The sequence below is a fragment of the Hevea brasiliensis genome, chromosome 11, assembly GCF_030052815.1.
Source record: "Hevea brasiliensis isolate MT/VB/25A 57/8 chromosome 11, ASM3005281v1, whole genome shotgun sequence".
Lineage (NCBI taxonomy): Eukaryota > Viridiplantae > Streptophyta > Magnoliopsida > Malpighiales > Euphorbiaceae > Hevea > Hevea brasiliensis.
The window spans coordinates 61,739,598-61,758,152 of record NC_079503.1 but is presented as its reverse complement, the minus strand read 5'-3'; the positions used below and the strand labels follow the sequence as shown (position 1 = coordinate 61,758,152).

The 18,555-nt window shown below is 29.0% G+C and overlaps 1 protein-coding gene across 1 annotated transcript; it reads right to left on the bottom strand.

The window, feature by feature from the left end:
- Positions 1-1,901: 1,901 nt before the first annotated feature.
- On the bottom strand, positions 1,902-5,508 carry LOC110673713 (metacaspase-4). The gene is made up of 2 exons (XM_021836876.2): positions 5,008-5,508; positions 1,902-3,438 (listed from the first exon to the last, which is right to left on the bottom strand). The coding sequence occupies exons 1-2, from the start codon at positions 5,351-5,353 to the stop codon at positions 2,531-2,533; spliced, it is 1,254 nt and encodes a 417-aa protein (XP_021692568.2). The 5' UTR covers positions 5,354-5,508; the 3' UTR covers positions 1,902-2,530.
- Between the last annotated feature and the right edge of the window lie 13,047 nt (positions 5,509-18,555).

The following is an 18,555-nucleotide window of genomic DNA, read 5'->3' as shown; positions in this document are numbered from 1 at the left end:
TTTTAATACTTTTTAAACTTTTATAATTCAACTTTTATTAATTGTTTTTTCATTTACATGTTATTATACATTAATTCAAAAATAAAATATTAACTTGAAATGTATTATTTAGTAAAAATAAATAAGAGTGAAAAATGAAATAAAGTTAGTCATGCGCGCGCGCGTGTATATATATATATATATATATATATATATATATATATATATTGGTTTGGGTTCAGTTTTTACTCTGCAACCCGAAACTCAAACCGAAAATTCGATTTATTTTCAAACCACCACTAATTTTGGTTTGGATTTATTCGGGTTGGTCGGTTTGTCGGTTTCTCCATACACTCCTAATTAATAGTTTACCAAGCTGTATTGATCATAGCTCTTGGGCTAGTTTGTACAATTCGTTGAAAAATTGAGTAAAATTATAATTAAAACTTAAATTTAACTTGCTTTTATGACCAGCTGAGGAATAGATAAAATTAACTACTTTCTGACTAGCTGAGGTATGCGTTGTGGTATAAAATATATAATAAAAGATAAATTATTATTTAGCTATTATATTTTAACAAATTAGCTATTTGACCTTTGTATTTTAAAAAATACACTATAGTAATTAAATTACTATTTAATTTTTATACTTTAATGAAACTAATTAGGTAGTTCCTATATTTTTAAAAAATACATTAGTTAGCTTCTGTTATTTGACTCCATTAACTACTTAGTTTAATAATTATATTATATACCTAAATTATACCAATTCTCTCCCTTTTTGGTCTCTTATTATTTCCTATTTCAATTTCCATGTTTGTTCTCCTCGATATTCACACCCTTCTCCTATCATTCTCTCGTTGTTTTCATTTATTGACAAAACTACTACAGATTGTCCATACAAAAAGGTTAATCGATTTTCTTAAACTTCTAAATAGTTTGCTATGTGAAACTTCTAAAATTATTTTTCAGTAGAGAACATAAAAATGATGTTCAAGAAATTGAAAATAAAAAAAAAATTGTAAATTTAGATTTAGTTTCACATAGCAAACTTTCTATTTTTATTGAAGATTATAGTTATTAAAATATTATATTTTTCAAAATACATAGCAATTATTTAGTTTAATTAAAATAGAGGAACTAAATAGTAGTATTTTTCAAAATTCAGGGATCACGTAATTAGCTTCTTTAAAATAGAGTAATTAAATAGTAGTTTAAATAGCATTAATAATGAAAAATTGGATAGAGAAATTAAATAGTTTAACAGAAGTAAAATATATATTTTTTAAATATAGGAATAAATAATTTGTTTTGATAAAATATATAAATCAAATAAAAATAGTATATTAATGGTGAATGAAAAAAAAAATTGTAAAGTTAATTTTAATTAGTTTAGGATAAAGGTTTAATAATTAAAAAAATTATAATAAATTTTTTTATATTAAGTGTGAAGTATTATATAATTAAATTTTATTTTAGTATTCTATAATTTTAAAATATAATTTTTTTTTTGAAAGAATAAAAATCCAGTGACATTAAAATATTATACTTAATTTTTGCGTAATATTTTATAGAATCAAATAAAAAAAATGTAAATATAAACTAGGAAGAGTTAAACTAAATAGGATCATAGTACAAGAGAAAGGGGAAAAACATCAGATGGCCCTATAGAAAAGAGGGAGAGAACAAATTTATGTCATTTGACTTGAGATGGTATATTGAAAAATTATTAGATTACTTTATATTTAATTTTAAATAATAATTATTAATCAAATTTTATTTTATAAATATAAAAATTTAAATAATTATTTTATCTTTTTTTTATTTAATGAAAAATTCTATTATAATAAATAAATTATAAACTATTAGAAATTAATATAAAATTTGAGAAAAAAAAAATTGAGAGCCGATAAAGAAAGAAATCAAAACAATTATTTATGGTTTCTCATTCCTTTCATATTTATACATACACCTAGCAAAAACATTTATTATAGCTGCTTAAAATATGGCCGATGGCCAAGTACAATAAGAACTCATAGTCCAACAACTAGCCTTATAAGAAAAAAGCCTACGACCCAAGGAAAAACCAGAACACGATGCCAAAGACACTGGGAATCTCAAAACCAGGCCAAGCATGGCTAAATAAATTTAGCGTCAAGAAGTCCTCCAAAGAACAAGTCTTCTACCTCCACAGATGAGCAGTTGGATACAGGAATCCAATAAAGACGAATGCAAAGACCACGGATCAACCAGCAACAAGGAAGGCCATGGTACCAGAAAATGGGACGTACTCCAAGTTATAGCTTCAGTAAACTTTTAACTGCAAAAGCTAATCACCCATAGTGGTTGGCTTCAAGTGCAGGATTAATTATACTGTGATTTCATATTCCATGTGCCTATGACAATTAATGGCTGCCCAATATTGAATTGAAATCACATTACTTGAATATGAAAGGTTCAGGGTATTGTTGTTCAAAACTCACAATAACTAGTGCAAACACATCTCATAATAGCACGCATAATTGTCTTTGTAACAAAGAAACTCTTCATATCAGCATACGAAACTTCCTTCAACATGATCGTCACTGCAGTAGAGACCTGGTTTCTGGGTGAAACCTTGTTTCTTCAGCATCTTCCTAGCTTTCAAAACCAGCTCCTGATTGGTAACTGCACCATCTGTCTCAGCAATTATGGTCTGAATTGCATTGCTAAGAGCCCCATAAGCTTCGCTGGATTTTCCTGAAGGACTGGCATCAGCTGAAGTTTGGTCTGTCTGGCAGCCACTGATTAGAATCCCTCCATCTGGCAGGGACCGCTTGGTTTTTCCAGCATAAACCTCTTGCTTGCTGTCCACTTCTGTCTCCAATGCAGGCTTTACATAACTCTCATCATTCTCGTCCAGCTTGTGTTTGAGAAATTCCTGCGCCAGACTGCCAACCATCCCCAAGAATCCACCACCTCCACTTTCTCCATCACCATGTCGGAGTTTATTCAGAATTACCTTCATGAACTTCTTCACTTTAGGGCTTGCATCATCTCCAAACATATCAAAAAGTGTTGGTCTCAGCTTCCCAACATCAATGTCATCTTTTCCTGTTTTTTGCTTCAGAATTTCTATGAGAGTTGAGAGAGGCAGAGATTTACTCTTCACATAGCCACTGTCACCATAGTCTTCTTCAACTACTCTGTTATCAAAATCCTCCTCATCCCTATGGCCGTGGTGGTGGTGCAAATCAGAAGGAAGGTGAACTCCACGAGATTCAAATGCATCTTGGATGGTCTGTTTCAAGAAACTTTTGAATCCAAACCCACTTTCTGATTCCTCCTCTTTACGCTTTGTGCTCTCCCCTATTTGCTCTTTAGCCTCGTCAATAAGCCCACCGCTATGGCAAGAATCAGATACAACTGTTATGCGGCAGCCATGTGGTACTTGATCCACAAACTCCCTGAAGTCATCATCTGTTCATGACCAACACAAAAAACAGTTAGCAAGTAGGATTTCTTGATATTATCATCATCAGCTACTAAACCATTCAGTAACTACTAAAATGTATTCGGATGATTCTGGAAATTTTGCTTTAATATCCAAAGAAACAATCACAAAATATCCTACTTTTGGGATCATCAATCCAAAATCCTAAATACATAAAGGCAAATTATTTGTAAGAAAAGAGTGTGAATAAAGCATATAGAAGTATGAACAATGGAAAAATGTAAACACATCACCAGAAATCAAAGAGTCCTAAGCAAGCCACTGTTAGGAGCAGGAGAAGTTTTCCTTCCCCTTAGAGCAAGATTCCCCCCCTCCCAACTGATTCTCAACTGATTCAGCCATTACCAAAAATACTTACACAACTGACTGAGCTAGTCCATACACATTGCAAAGACAAGCATTGCACCATTTTGCATTACTTATGCAAAGAACATATATACACCATACTTATGTGTTGCTTTCTTTGTTCTCTTACAGAGATTGTCTGCAGTAAAAAAAAAAATCTCCCCATAAAGTATCCCATTCAAGTGTCGTAAGCAAATAAAAGGAATGGAAGAAAGGAAGAACACACATTTTTCTGTTTTCTTTAACAGTAGTAACAAATCACTACCTTCATTTAGCTTGATCCTCTCAACAGCTTTCCATCACAAGAGAAGAAATACAAAAAAAAGCTCTCTATTTTCTAATCTTGAACATTTTGAAAACTAAAATAAAATTAAAAAAAAAAGAATATTTAATTCACCCCTCCCACCCAATGAAAAGACAAACAGGGTAAATATCATATGCAGTCAACTGAGTGTTTTTATAAAGTCATTGAACTTTAAATTTTTTACAATTTTATAAATAAAATTATCTTATTTATTAATTTCTTAAAAAAAAAAAGATGTATAAAACCCATACAATTACCCCTTGCCATTAAATCCCTCCCCCCTCCCTGTTTTGTGGGTAATTTTATTTGTAAAATAGTTGACATGTCAACGTGTTGATCTAAAATCTTTAATTTTCGATTCTAATAATTTTTACAAAATCAAATTGAAGTTCATTAAATGTTTTCATAACACATTAAAGTTCAGTCGCTCTTTATAAAAACACTTCTTGAGTGACCGATGTGATAATTACCAGACAAAAGCATGAACTAACAAGGCATCCTTATCCAAAGCCAACAGAAACAAAGCAAGAGTTGCCTCCTTAAGTTGTCATGCACAGCACCCATTTTCATGCCAAAGAGAAAATAACGGATCCAGAATAGAGTCATCACAAAGAACAAACAAAACAACACAAATAAATGATAATACTGCATCTGATTTTAATGTTCTAATCAATTGTTGGAATAATTTACCAATTTCTTCCTACAAATAATTAAAAAAAAAAAATCCATCCCAGAAATGAGTAAGATCTGAAATTAAAAAGAAAGTACTAACGAAAACAAATCACAGAACTTTTACACTTAAGAGAAGAAAATTCGCAAGATATGAAATAAGATCACAAAAACCATCAGAACGCGTGAGTTCACAATTCAAAAGAGTAGAAAATACCAGTGATAAGATTCATGTCACAGGGCACAATGCATTCATCAAAGCCAGTATCATCATCTTCCCCAGTCTCGGCAGGAAGCCTGGTCCCATGTCCACTGTAGTGCACAAAAAGCAAATCGCCTGGCTCAGCCGATCTCACAAGATCAGTGAGGACCCTGCGAATATTCTTCCCAGTTGGCTGGATGTAGGATTCATCGGTATCTATCAAGACGGTGATGTCTTCCTCAGAGAACCCATATCGATCGACCAGGCATCGGTACATCCTCTTGACATCGTTTATGCAGCCCTTCAGTTCTGCCTTGGTGCCTGGGTAATTGATTCCTATCAAGACTGCCTTCTTCGCCATTGCTTCTGTGAATCTCTGAGTCTGGATTGATGTCGTGTCTTTCTCTGTATTTGAGGCCTCGGGATCGGACTTCTTATTAGGAAAGTTACATCGAGAGTGGAATGTGGACCAGATGGAAAATGTGGCCGTCGGCAAAAATAAATTTAGAATCTAGTTTAAGGTTTCTTTTTTTTTTTTTTTTTAATATATTAATTAAAAAAATATTAAATTTAATAAGTTCATAAATAAATAAAATATAATTTTTATAAATTGCATTTTTTTACTGAGCTTTTAATTTTTTTTCCATAGAGAAAAAACTTAGTTGCTAAGATATATATATTTTATTGAAAAATAATTATTTTTTTTGTAAATTAACTGTTATTGATTTAAAAATATAACAGATTAGTTTGTTACATTTTTTATTTATAATTATAAACAATAAATTTTAATTAAATAATTATTTTATTAACATACATATTTTTCATATTATAATTTTTTTTATAGTATGAATCAGTACCCTATATAATTACTAATAATTATCAAACAATCATATTATAAAAAAAAAGATAATTTAACATAAAAAGCATATATAATATTTTAAAAAAAATATGTAAATAATATTTAATGAACTCTAAATATGTTTTTATAATTTTTTTAATAAAATTTATCGTATGTAATTTATCTCTTAAGTTTTTAAAAACTATTATACATATTTTTTTTAAAAAAATTATTTTTTCTTTAAATTAATAAAATTTTCAAAATTAATTATTTTAAAAAATATTAATTTTTAAAAATTTTATTAAATAAATTATAAAATTTTTATTAAATTATCTTATTTTTCAAAACAAAATAATTTTACTTTCTCAAAATATATCATCAATCACAACTATAAACTTTAGTTTTTTACATAATAATAATAATAATAATAATAATAATAATAATGTTTAAATGATCCGCAAAAATAGGAACATTGACATGACAAGAAGCGTTTGATAAGAATGTAGGGAAATTAGAAAAATTAAAAAAGAGATTTAGATATTTCTTTATTATAGAAATGGCAATGAGTCTATTCTACAAAAGATTATGGTCAAATTTATTTAGATTTTTCTTATTTGTTGTTTTAAAAATTTAGATTAGAATTATATCAATTATTAAATAATATAAAAGATTTTTGCAAATATCCTTCATTTGGTTTATGTTGATTCAATTTTACTTGTTTATTCAAATAATTTTATTTTTTTAAATTAGTTTTATATATATATATATATATATATATATATATATATTAATTAGAGAAGAATATATTTCTTGGTAATTTTAATTTCATATTTCTTTTTTAATTTCCTTCCATACACTAAAATAAAAATCTATAAAATTTAACTTTGTTTTAAATATGTTTTTTCTTTTAGGCATTGAGCAATTTTATTTTTTATTATGTTTAAATCGTTTTCTACATTAAATTCTTAATTCTTGTTGAAGTCACTTTTTTCCTTCATTGAAAATTTGTTTTTTTTTTCAAAAATTTTTTTCCTAATGTTTATTTTGTTAAAAAAAAATATTATTATTATTTTTGGTCAACGTCAAACGTCTAGATCATCAAAAAGAATTTGTCAAATTTAAATAAATAAGAATTATTTTCATAAGATTTTGGTTGAATTTAAATTAAAAAAGAATTAATTAAATACTTGTCATAATATTATAGGAATATATAATAAAATAAAATCCAATCCTATCCTTGCCCAAAGTTAGATTGTTTTTCTTTTATGCATTCAGCAGTTTTATTTTTTTATTATGTTTAACTCATTTTTTATATTAAATTATTAAATCTTGCTAAACTCAGTTTTTCTTAATTGAAAATTTATTTTTTCAACATTTTTTTAATAATTCTTATTTTTAAAAATTAAAATTTATTATTATCTATTTAGAGGTAGCGTCAAACTTGTAAAAATTCTTTTTATAAGAGATTAGTTGAATTTAGATTGAAAAAAAAAAAATATTATTAAGTAATTGTTAAGTAATGCAACTCGTTGGTCAAACAACATATTTTTATAAGGCTTGTTGGGAAATCCCTTGTCGGGCTTAGATTTAACATATTAAAAAGTTGAAAAAGTTTCTGTTATGTTATGTTATTTGTGAAACATATAGATTGCCTGTTTAATGATGTTTTGCTTGCAAACTCTAATAGCTTGAGTCGTCCATCTTTCTATTTGTAAATTATTTTCATTTTAATTATTGATTTGAATATAATTTTATTTTCTTTAATATTTTCATCTTTGTGTAAATTTTATTTATATTTTTATATTATTCAATTTTAATCACTTATATGGAAATTCATCTAAAATTTTAAATTTTAATTTTAATTAATTGAAGTCCACTATATTTTCATATAATTTTGCAAATATCATTTAATCTGCTTCATTAGCATAGAAAGTCCAAAACATAAGGATAAATTTTTTGTTTTACATTTATAATTTATAGTGTAAAGAACGTGTTACATGTTGTAAATTGAGAAGAATGTCTTTTATATTTGTAATAGTTTATAGAATTTTTATTGTTTTTACCTGTTAAAGATTTTACATGCTATTTACATTTTATTTGGATAACTTTTTACAAGAATATATTCTAATTATATAATTTTATTTATCTCAAAAATAAAATATCAATTTTATTGTCACATAAAAAATAACTGGAGGAAAAAAAATTTTATTACAATAAATTTGATATTGATAATTTTTTCTATAAATAAGTTTTTTTCGGTTATATTTACATCAACTTTTACTTCATATGCTTTTTTTTTATTTATTTTGCCTGCATGTTTTAAATTTATAAACATTTAATTTACAATGATCAATTCATTTTAATTATTAATGTTGGCAGATTTTCCTACGAATATGGACCTGCAAGATAAGAAAGAATAATACACTTATATTATATATGTACTTTAAGGTACTTTTTATTGCATTCATTGGCATTTTGTTAGTTAATTGCGTGAGTTATAATTAATTTTATTATATTTTAGGATTTTGAGTTGATCTAACTTAAATTCTTGATTTATGTGTTTTATTAGGTAATTTAATGCAAATCTAAAGCCTAGAGCACAATTGGACAAGTTAAGAAGTCAAAAAGCACAAGTCAAGTTCTGGAAAGATTATACAAGTTGTGCATTGGGAGGACCATACCCGTGTAACCAGCTATCAGGAAAGTGCCAAAGAAAAGACAATTACACAGGTCGTGTAAGGGACTATGTGTAATGGTCCCTAGCCCGTGTAACCTTCTATCCCACTATTTGATGAAGAATTTCAAGCTCCAGAGAGTCACACGGCCTGCACCATGTAATGGTACACGGGTCATGTTATTTGCCCTAGCTCAGATACCAAATTGACTCCAACTCTATTTTGTGTGGCGTCTACCTTTAAAGAATGAATTTTTTTTTGTAGCGTTATAAACTTATCAAAAAATTTCTATCTTCTACATATTTTTTTATCTTTCTTGTTTTGTAATTAGTTTCAGTTTATAAGCATCAACTCCCAAAAAAAAAAAAAAAGAACTTCTTTTATCAATCCCTTACAAGGCACATCAAATAGCCTCGTTAGCACTATCTAGGAATGGTAATGGGTATGATATTCTTGAAAATCACCCTACTTGAATCCGAACATATTCTTAATATCTAAACTCATCCCAAACCTGATTAAACTTCATCCTAAATTATCTGAATCCATCCAAAATCCAATTATTAATATCCAAAAATATCTAAACCCTTTAATTTTATACTTTTTAATTAATAATTTACATAAAATATGTAATTTTATTAATAATTTATATTTTAAAATTTAATAATTCTATAAAATATTTACATCTATTTATTTAAATATAATATATATAATTTATAAATATTATTTAAAAATATATTTTATAATTAATTAATTATTTATAAAAACAAGTTTAAGCAACAGGTACCTAACATACAAAATCTAAACCCAACACAAGTATTATTTGTTAAAATTCAAATCCGTTTTAATAAGATTCGATTGGGTCAAGTACCCGAAATTACCTAACCCACTGCCATCTCTAGCACTATCTCATTTGGCTAACTTTAGGGTGCATAGCATGTAAGGGGGATTTTCTAGCCTTTTATCTTGTTTGGATCACTATTTAAGACTAAACATTTGAATGACTAGTGACTTGCTAAAACCCAATTAAAAGGTGACAAGAAGAAAGGCTTAATCGATTCCAACAAGAAGAATGATTTTCTTATTTATTGCTCTTTTGATTGTAATGAACAATAACATTAATCCTGGGATTTAGAATTGTGAAAGTTTTATTATATCTTGCATTTTATATGATGAATGATCAATTCCCAACAAACCCATCACTATCACTACAACAATATTGGTTTATCTCGACAGAATTTTCTCGATGCAAAATATAAGAATGGTCAAGTTATATGAACATAAAATATCCCTGACCCAATTTATAAGCATTCAAACATTTTAATCGATGTGTCGACCCTTGAAAATTTGCGTCATATGTTAAAAATATTATTAATTTATCGATGCTTTTTAATGTGTTTATAAAGTGTCTTTATATTCAAATGATTTAACTAAAAAAATAATGTGTTGTTATTTATCAACATAATATATGTGTATGGAATAAAAAAAAATAGTCCAATGTAGGGCCAAAAATTTACTAAAATTTTTTCATAATTAATTTTTTCAGAACCCATTTCATACTTTTTGTAACACCCTCACTATAGCAATTCTGTACATTCTATTGTTCCGGTGATCGATGTCGGTCCAGATAGCTAGAACATCTGAAAAAATATTTAGACTAGAGTGATGAGTCATAAATAATTCAAATACGAATAAGAAAAATTTAGGAAAAATTTTAGAAATAAAATACAACTAAGTTAAATGAGCCGGTGCCCTAGCAATGAGTAATCCAGTGAGAAATTGAGGTCTTCGCAGCTAGGAGCCTTAAACCAGGGAGAAAATTCATGAAATAATTTTTGAGACTCCAGAGAAGAGTCATTGAGGTTTCTATGGCATTAGAATGCCAAGAAAAGGCTTAGAAAAAATTTTCGATTAGTTCAGACGATTTTGGCTCAATAAGCCAAACGGAGGAGGGCATTTTGGTCATTCATCTTCAGAGATGATTTTTAGCCGACTTGTTCAGTTAAGTAAATAATTATTATGACATAAAATATGAATTAATATTGAGGAAAAATTTATAAAAAAAATGAGTAATGAAAGAAGAAAACAAAACAAAACAAAAAATGAAATAAAAATTAAATTTATGATATAGGATGATGCAATTAAAACCCTATCAACTCATTATATTTAATCAAGCATAATAATAAAAGTCAAAAGACCCTAAATTAAACCAAAATTCTGCATCTTCTTCCTTGCACCCAAGTTAGCCGAACTCCATGGGAAGAGAAGCTCCACCATTTTCTCTTCTTCTCACTTAAATCCTTAGCTAATCTTACCTCATAACCCTAGGATCTCTTCACTAAAAATGTTCCCTACACCTTGAGGAAGCTTTGGGCAGCAAAAATTTGAAGAAAAATTGAAGTTTTACAAGACCCAAATTTGGTTCCAAAAAGGTTAGTGTCTAATCTCATTAACTCTTTTGTTTAATGCTTGATTTGGACTTAAGAAGAGTTGAAATTACTTGAAATAAAAAGAAAATGACAACTTTGTGAGGGATTAAATTTTCGTCAGCCATAAGAATTGATGGGATTTTGATGAAATGAAGGTTATACTTGTGGTTACAAGTGTTGATTAACAAGTGAATGTGATTAGCATGGTGATTTACATGTGGTGTGCATAAATTGAAAATTTTGATTTAGGGTTTGTGATCATGAATTAAGGCTTTGTGTAATTGTTGGAAATTGACCTAATTGAGCTTGTTTGTTGATCATTTGAAGTGCCATATATGTCAATTGAAGTAAGGGAGATGGTAGATTGAATATTGAGAGTGCTTATCTTATGCAGGAAATTCGGACCTATGAGTCCAGGGTCTTGTTTGACCTATAACTGAAGTTATGTGACTCCAATTGGTATGAGGTTAATTGGAGGTGAAACTAAACTCAAAATACCTTATTTTTCATGAAGAAACCCGCCCAAATTCTGTCCATAAGTTGCCCAAATTCTGTCCATAAGTTGACCAATTTGCTAGTCCAATCCGGATATCCAAACACTGAACCTAGAAAAATGACCAAATGAATAGTATATGTTCATTTGGCCATAACTCTCTTTAGACAAGTCCAAATGACTTGAATTTTATACCATTGGAAAGCTTAGACATAGTACTACAACTTTCATTGAGAACACCAACCCTAGAAATGCCTCTAATCTAATGAAATTTTTGACTCAAATTAGGACACCAAACTGACCTGAACCATTCTACCCAGAATTTTCTGGACATAGACTACTCGATCAGTTTTAGCAAAATGGCCATAACTTGGTCTATAAAAATTTAAATGCAATGAAACCAATGGAAAAAGTTTTATAAGACATAGGTATACAATATTGGTCTTTTGACCAAAACCCAGAACCCAAAGGAACTAGGTCAAATGGTTAGAAGAAATCAAGACATTAAAACTTAGAGTTTGACCAAATCACAATTGACCCCAGAATAGTATTTATAGCATATCTCCCACTAGGAAACTCTAATTAGGTTGAGCTATACTAATCTGGAACCCTAAGAAACAAGGCTCGAACTTTGTTTTAGACATTGTCCTCAAATTATGAACATAAGAACCCTAAAATAAAAGTCAAATTTACTGATCTGAACTTAGATCCTGAAGACACAGGGTACTAGAGTCTAGGCTAATTAAATTGGTATAATTAATTCTAAAAAACTTGGAAAATTGTAATTAAAATTTTTGAGTGACTATAAGACATAGGGAAACAAATTATATGAAGAACGCTAAGCCTAAAAGTAACTACAACATGTCCAATTAAATTGGAAAAAGGTAATGCCAAAATCTGCCTAATTAAAGAGACAGAATTAGGAAATGAACCAGTTATGGTTATTTAACCATAACTTGAGGTACAAAACTCCAAATAGAGTGATTCAAAAAGGAAATTAAACTAGATACATAAAGAAACAACTTTCATGAAGAAAGTTTAGTCAAATTCTACTTTAGCATAGACCAATGGAACAGTAAACCTATGACATAAAAACTGAATTTTTGAAAATGTTTTTAGGAGGCTTTGAATTGCATTTGGAAATCAATGCCAACAAATGTAGAACCCAAAATGTGGGATCTTAGTGCAATTGGAATTAACATACCTATTATATAGAAAAAAAAGTCAACATTTTAAGTAAATAATAATGTGAATAGTGACCCCAATTGTAACACCCCTCACCCGACTACAGTGTTGGGCAAGGCGTGCTACATTCGGTGCCGGAGCACCCTATCTTATCTTACTTTATTCCTTTAATAATTTTGTTCTCATTATATTTTAATATCAATTATTTTTCTAAGGAGAAACTAGCGGAGTTTTCCCTATTTTATTAAATATTGACGTGATTCACTATTCACCTGTTTGAAATTTTCAATAATATTTTCATAATAAAATCTTATCCATGCAAATCATGATTATCTTATCAATCATTCTCATAATTATCTCATATTTCAAATCTCATCCATATATTTTAATTTCATAATCATTTCCATACATTTCCATTCATACTAAATTCATATGTAAAAATTTTCAAATTACATAAATTTGCATGATTTATAAACTAATTACACAACTTCATAATTTACATAATATACAAAATACATAAAATAACTTATATGGGCCCTATCTACATACATTGTTGAGGAGGTGACAACCTTGAATACTTCAGACACTTCTGCAGATCAAAACTTCAAAATCTCTATTTAATATTTGTTGGGCTTTACCTTCAGTACCTGCGCGAGGAAACAATTCCATCGCGCTAAGCATTGCTGCTTAGTGGTGCAATAATATAACAAGAAATAATATATAATAAAAAAAATAATTGGAGCATATTTTCTATACTCAAGAATTATAATGGTTTCCTATGAAATTTTCCATGCTGAATATCTTTCATCATTTATGTTTCTCTTTAGAATCACTTATTTCATGAGTTTACAATAGTCATTTATATAATGTATAAATAAATTTAAATATTTAATTTATGTTTATATTATTATGGAGGATGCATTTCTAATAATTACTTACGTTATGCTTATTTTGCTAGTCTTTCATTTACTCTCTTAATATTTTCTATGTGTTGTGGATCATTTCATAATAATTAAATTCTTAATACTAGTTTAATACCTTTCGGATTTTTCTCACTTATTTATTTAGTTTCTAATATTTTTAACTTATTTCAATAAATTTCACTGCCCAGGTAACCTATGACAGGCTAACTAAACTGGATAACGAGTCGGTGGCACTGGACACCGTGGTGCCTCGGATCGTCCTACCATGGGACGCAGAACGTCAACCACGTATGCAATCAGTATGGCTAAAAAGCCATGATAACATATCATCATGGCTAAAAGCCATGATAACATATAATTGGGTATAAAAGCCATGAGTGCGGGCATAAAGCCATGAATATGAGCATAAAGCCATGAATACAGGCATAAAACCTTTCGCAGTACTGCTAAAACAATACCCTATTCGTATGCCAATCTATCCAATCTGACACACATGTCTAGGCAATACAATGGCACATAATATCATTAAATATTAATATATTGTATTTCATGACTTCATTATTTCGTGACAAATTCTATAATATATACATTCATCATAATATTCATACATTCCTTACATCATTCATATTGATCACAATTCACAACAATGGTGTTCATGTACCATTGTACTCAAAACATTCTTCCTTTCTCTCATAAAGAAAACTAATGTTCCATTCATATATTCATGTGATTTATTTATTCATTATAATATTTATATGAATTCATAACTCATACAAGGTGTTATTATCTTATTTGTAATGGAAACATAAGTCCTAATGTAAACCTCATCCCATTTATACTCAACAATCCATCTAGGTTAATTTCATTTCATATTTCAAGTGGTATTACTTATGTTTTATTAGACCTACTAGTAATGGAAATAGAAATCTTAACTATATATTCACATAACTTAAATGTTCATTAAGTCATTTAGGTGAATTACTATTCTTATTCCAAGTAATCCATGAACATTTTATGGATTCTAAATTTCATACCTTAATTTCCTCTACCAATTTAGTTCTTACACTTTGTGTCTTTGTATTACTATTCATATTACTATTCACTCAAATTGTTGACTTTTTAATACATAATAAATTTATTGAACCTAAGTTCACCAAGATACCATATTTTGCATTATATTTTTGTTGGCATTGATTTCCAATACCATTTCAAAGCTTATTTTATGTTATTCAAAATTTTCAGATTTCATACTTTAAGTTTACTATGCCATTGGTCATTGTTACAGTGGAAATTTGGTAAAATTTTCTTCATCAAAATTGTTCCTTTATGTGTCTTCTTTAATTTCCTCTTTGAATCACTCCAATTGGAGTTTTGTAGCTCAAGTTATGGTCATTTTACTATAATTGGCCGGATTGACCTATACCTAGAATTTCTGGGCAATTAGGTTTTGCCAGATTTAGTGTCTTAAATTGGACTAGCAATTTGAATTTTTTAGGTTCAGAATTTGAGTTTCTGTTCTTCATTAAAGTTGTTCTAAATTGTCTAAGCTTTTTATTGATATAAAATTCAGGTCAATTGGATATTTCTACTCTGATTTATGGCCAAATGAACAGACAGAATGTTCATTTGGTCAATTTACAGGACCAGCAGGTTGGTTACCCGGATTTGGTCAATTTTTAGGTCATCCTAAGTTTGTTTTCTGGGCAAGGTTTCTTCATTAAAGTTGTGCCATTATGTGTCTAGTTTCATGTCCAATTGGCCTTGCATCAATTGAACCTACACAACCCAAGTTATAGCTACCCAAACATGCTAGACTCACATCCAGACCTGCAGGGCACATGGGACAGCATACCTAACCTCAAATCCCAAGCTACAATTCACTTCAATTCCTCATTATACTCAGCAAAATGGTCACTAATTGACCATTCACTAACACATGAGCAAAACCCAAATTTTTGCCCCAAACCCTAACTCCAAAATTCCAATTCATGGCATACATCAATTAACATACTAATTCATTATCAATTTACACATACACTTCAAACACCATCTCTAATTCACTTTAATCCATCAAAATAATCAGAACTACTCCCCCCCATAAGGCTACCGAAATTCAACATATCCTCCAACATAAATACTTTGTTAAATTTTACAATAATTTCTCATTCAATTTACCTTACTAACAAAAATTAAAGAGGGAGGAAGGTGAATATATGCACTAACCTCTTTAGAGCCGAGCTTGGTCTTATAAAACCTTAAGAATTTCTTTACTTCTTGGCTGCCATAAGCTTCTTCAAGGTGTAGGGATAATTTTTAGTGAAGGAATCCTAGGGTTATGGGGTAAGATTGGCTAGGGAATCAAGCTCATTTGGAGCTTTAATGGTAGTTGAGAGAGAGAATGAGAAGGCTGCCGAAATTTTGGGGAAGAAGAGTAGAAAATATTTTCAATTTTTACCTTTTTTTTCTCCTTTTTAATTGATTTAAAGGTGCTTGTTAAAATATGATTGGTGGAGCTCTTTTTAATGACATCATAATGATGTCATAATTCATGTTTTCTTTCTTTTTTCTTTCTTTTTCTTTTCTACCCAATTTTAATTCAATTTTTAGCAATATTTATTCATATTTTATTTCATAATAATTATTTACTTAACTGGAAAAGTCGGTCAAAAATCATCTCTGAAGACGAAATGACCAAAATGCCCTCCGTTTGGCTTATTGAGCCAAAATCGTCTGTACCAATCGAAAAAATTTTTTAAGCCTTTTCTTAGCATTCTAATGCCATAGAAACCTCAATGAATCTTCTCTAGAGTCCCAAAAATTATTTTATGAATTTTCTTCCGAGTTCAGGGCTCCTAGCTGTGAGGACCGCAATTTCCTATTAGGTTACTCTTCGCTAGGGCACCGGCTCATTTAACTTGATTGTATTTTATTTCTAAAATTTTTCATAAATTTTTCTTATTATTATTTGAGTTATTTATTACTCCTTACTCTAGTCTAAATATTTTTCCAAACGTTCTAACTATCTGGACCAACACCGGTTACCAGAGCAGTAGAATGTACTGAATTGCTACAATGAGGGTGTTACACCATTGATTTAGGAAATAGTAAAATAAATTAGAGAAGTTAATATGATCATTAATATATAATGTGATTAATGAATTTTAATTTTGAATTTGAGTGGCTCTAGGATATAAAGAAAATTTAAGCTAAATTTAAAATCCATGAAATGGTCATGGATTTCTTGGAATATGAATGATAATTATATAAATAGTATAATGAATAAATGAGTGTATGAATGGGACATTAGTTCTCATTATTGGAGAAGAGAAAATGCTTTGAGTACAATTGTACATGAGCATAATTGTTATGAATTGTGATCAAGATGAATAACATAATGAATGAATAAAATGATGAATGCATAAATTAGGTAGAATTGTATTTTAGATATTTACACTTCTACTAGGAATAAAAATTGGAATGTTATAAATTATAATTGGAACTTGAAATGAAATAATGAAATAATAAAATAAAATATATTAACATTTAATGGTATTTATGTGCCCATGTATTGCCTAGACACGTGTGTCAGATTGGATAGATTGGCATGCTAATAAGATAGTATTTTAGAAGTACTGCGAAAGGCTTTATGCCTGTATTCATGGCTTTATGCTCCTGCTCATGGCTTTATGCCCGCATTCATGGCTTTATGCCCGCACTCATGGCTTTTATGCCTGATTATGTGTTATCATGGCTTTTTAGCCATTCTAACTACATATGTGGTTGATGTTCCGCGTCCCATGGTATGAGGGCCAAGGCACAACAGTGTTCAGTGCCAACGACCCGTTATCCAGTTTAGTTAGCCTGTCATAGGTTACTTGGGCAGTGAAATTTAATGAAATAAGTTAAGAATATTAGCAACTGAAAATATTAGCAATTAAATAAATGAGTAAGAATATTTAAAATAAATTAGATTAGTTATTTAGCAAAAAGAATTGAAATGAATTGGAACGATATTAAAATTTAATTATTATGAAAGAATTGAGCGCTTCTAAAGAGGAATAAATTAGAACAAAGGATAGTCAATACTAGAAATATTTTATGAAATTAGATTAAATTCCAGAGTATCCAAATCTTGATCCATTTCTTTTTATTTTTTTATTGTTTATTATTTTCTTGTTATATTATTGCACCACTAAGTAGAAATGCTTAGCGCGATGGATTTTTTTCCTTCACGTAGATACTGAAGTTAAAGTTCAGCGAATATTAAATAGAGATTTTAGAGTTCTGATCTGTAGAAGTGTCTGAAGTATCCAAGGTTGTCACTTCCTCAGCAATGCATATAGATAGGGCCCATATAGGTCATAATTTGTATGTTGTATAAAATGCTTATAGTATTGTAATGTAAATATGAAAATGTAATTAATAGGTATGTGATGTAAATTAATAAATCAGTTAGTTCATATGTGATTAAATTGTATATCATATAAATTAATGAAGATTAAAAATTTTCATATATGAGTTGAGTATGAATGGGAATGTATCCAATTGGATATGAATGAAATTGTATGGATTTGAATTTGGAATTGAAATACATAGATGATGCATGAAATGATGAGATTTTTATTTTAAAATATTATTGAAAATTTCAAGCAATTGAATATTGAAATACGCTAAACAATAATAAAACAGAGAAAACTCCGCTGGTTTCTCCACAGAAAAATAATTGATACTAAAATATATAGCGAGAACAAATTATTAAAAGAATGAAGTAAGATAAGATAGGGTGCTCTGGCACCGAGTGTGACATGCCTTGCTCGGCTACACTATAGTCGGGTGAGAGGTGTCACACTTTTAACCTAAAATTATTAAATCCCTAATTCCTTCTCTCAAGCTCTTCTCCAACCTACCTATCTCTCTCTACCCTTTATTGAATTTTAGCTCTCTTCACCATCTCTCTTGTTGAGTCATTGCCACCTTCTCTCTTTTTGAGTTCCACCTATTACACTCTAAGAAAGATTCAATC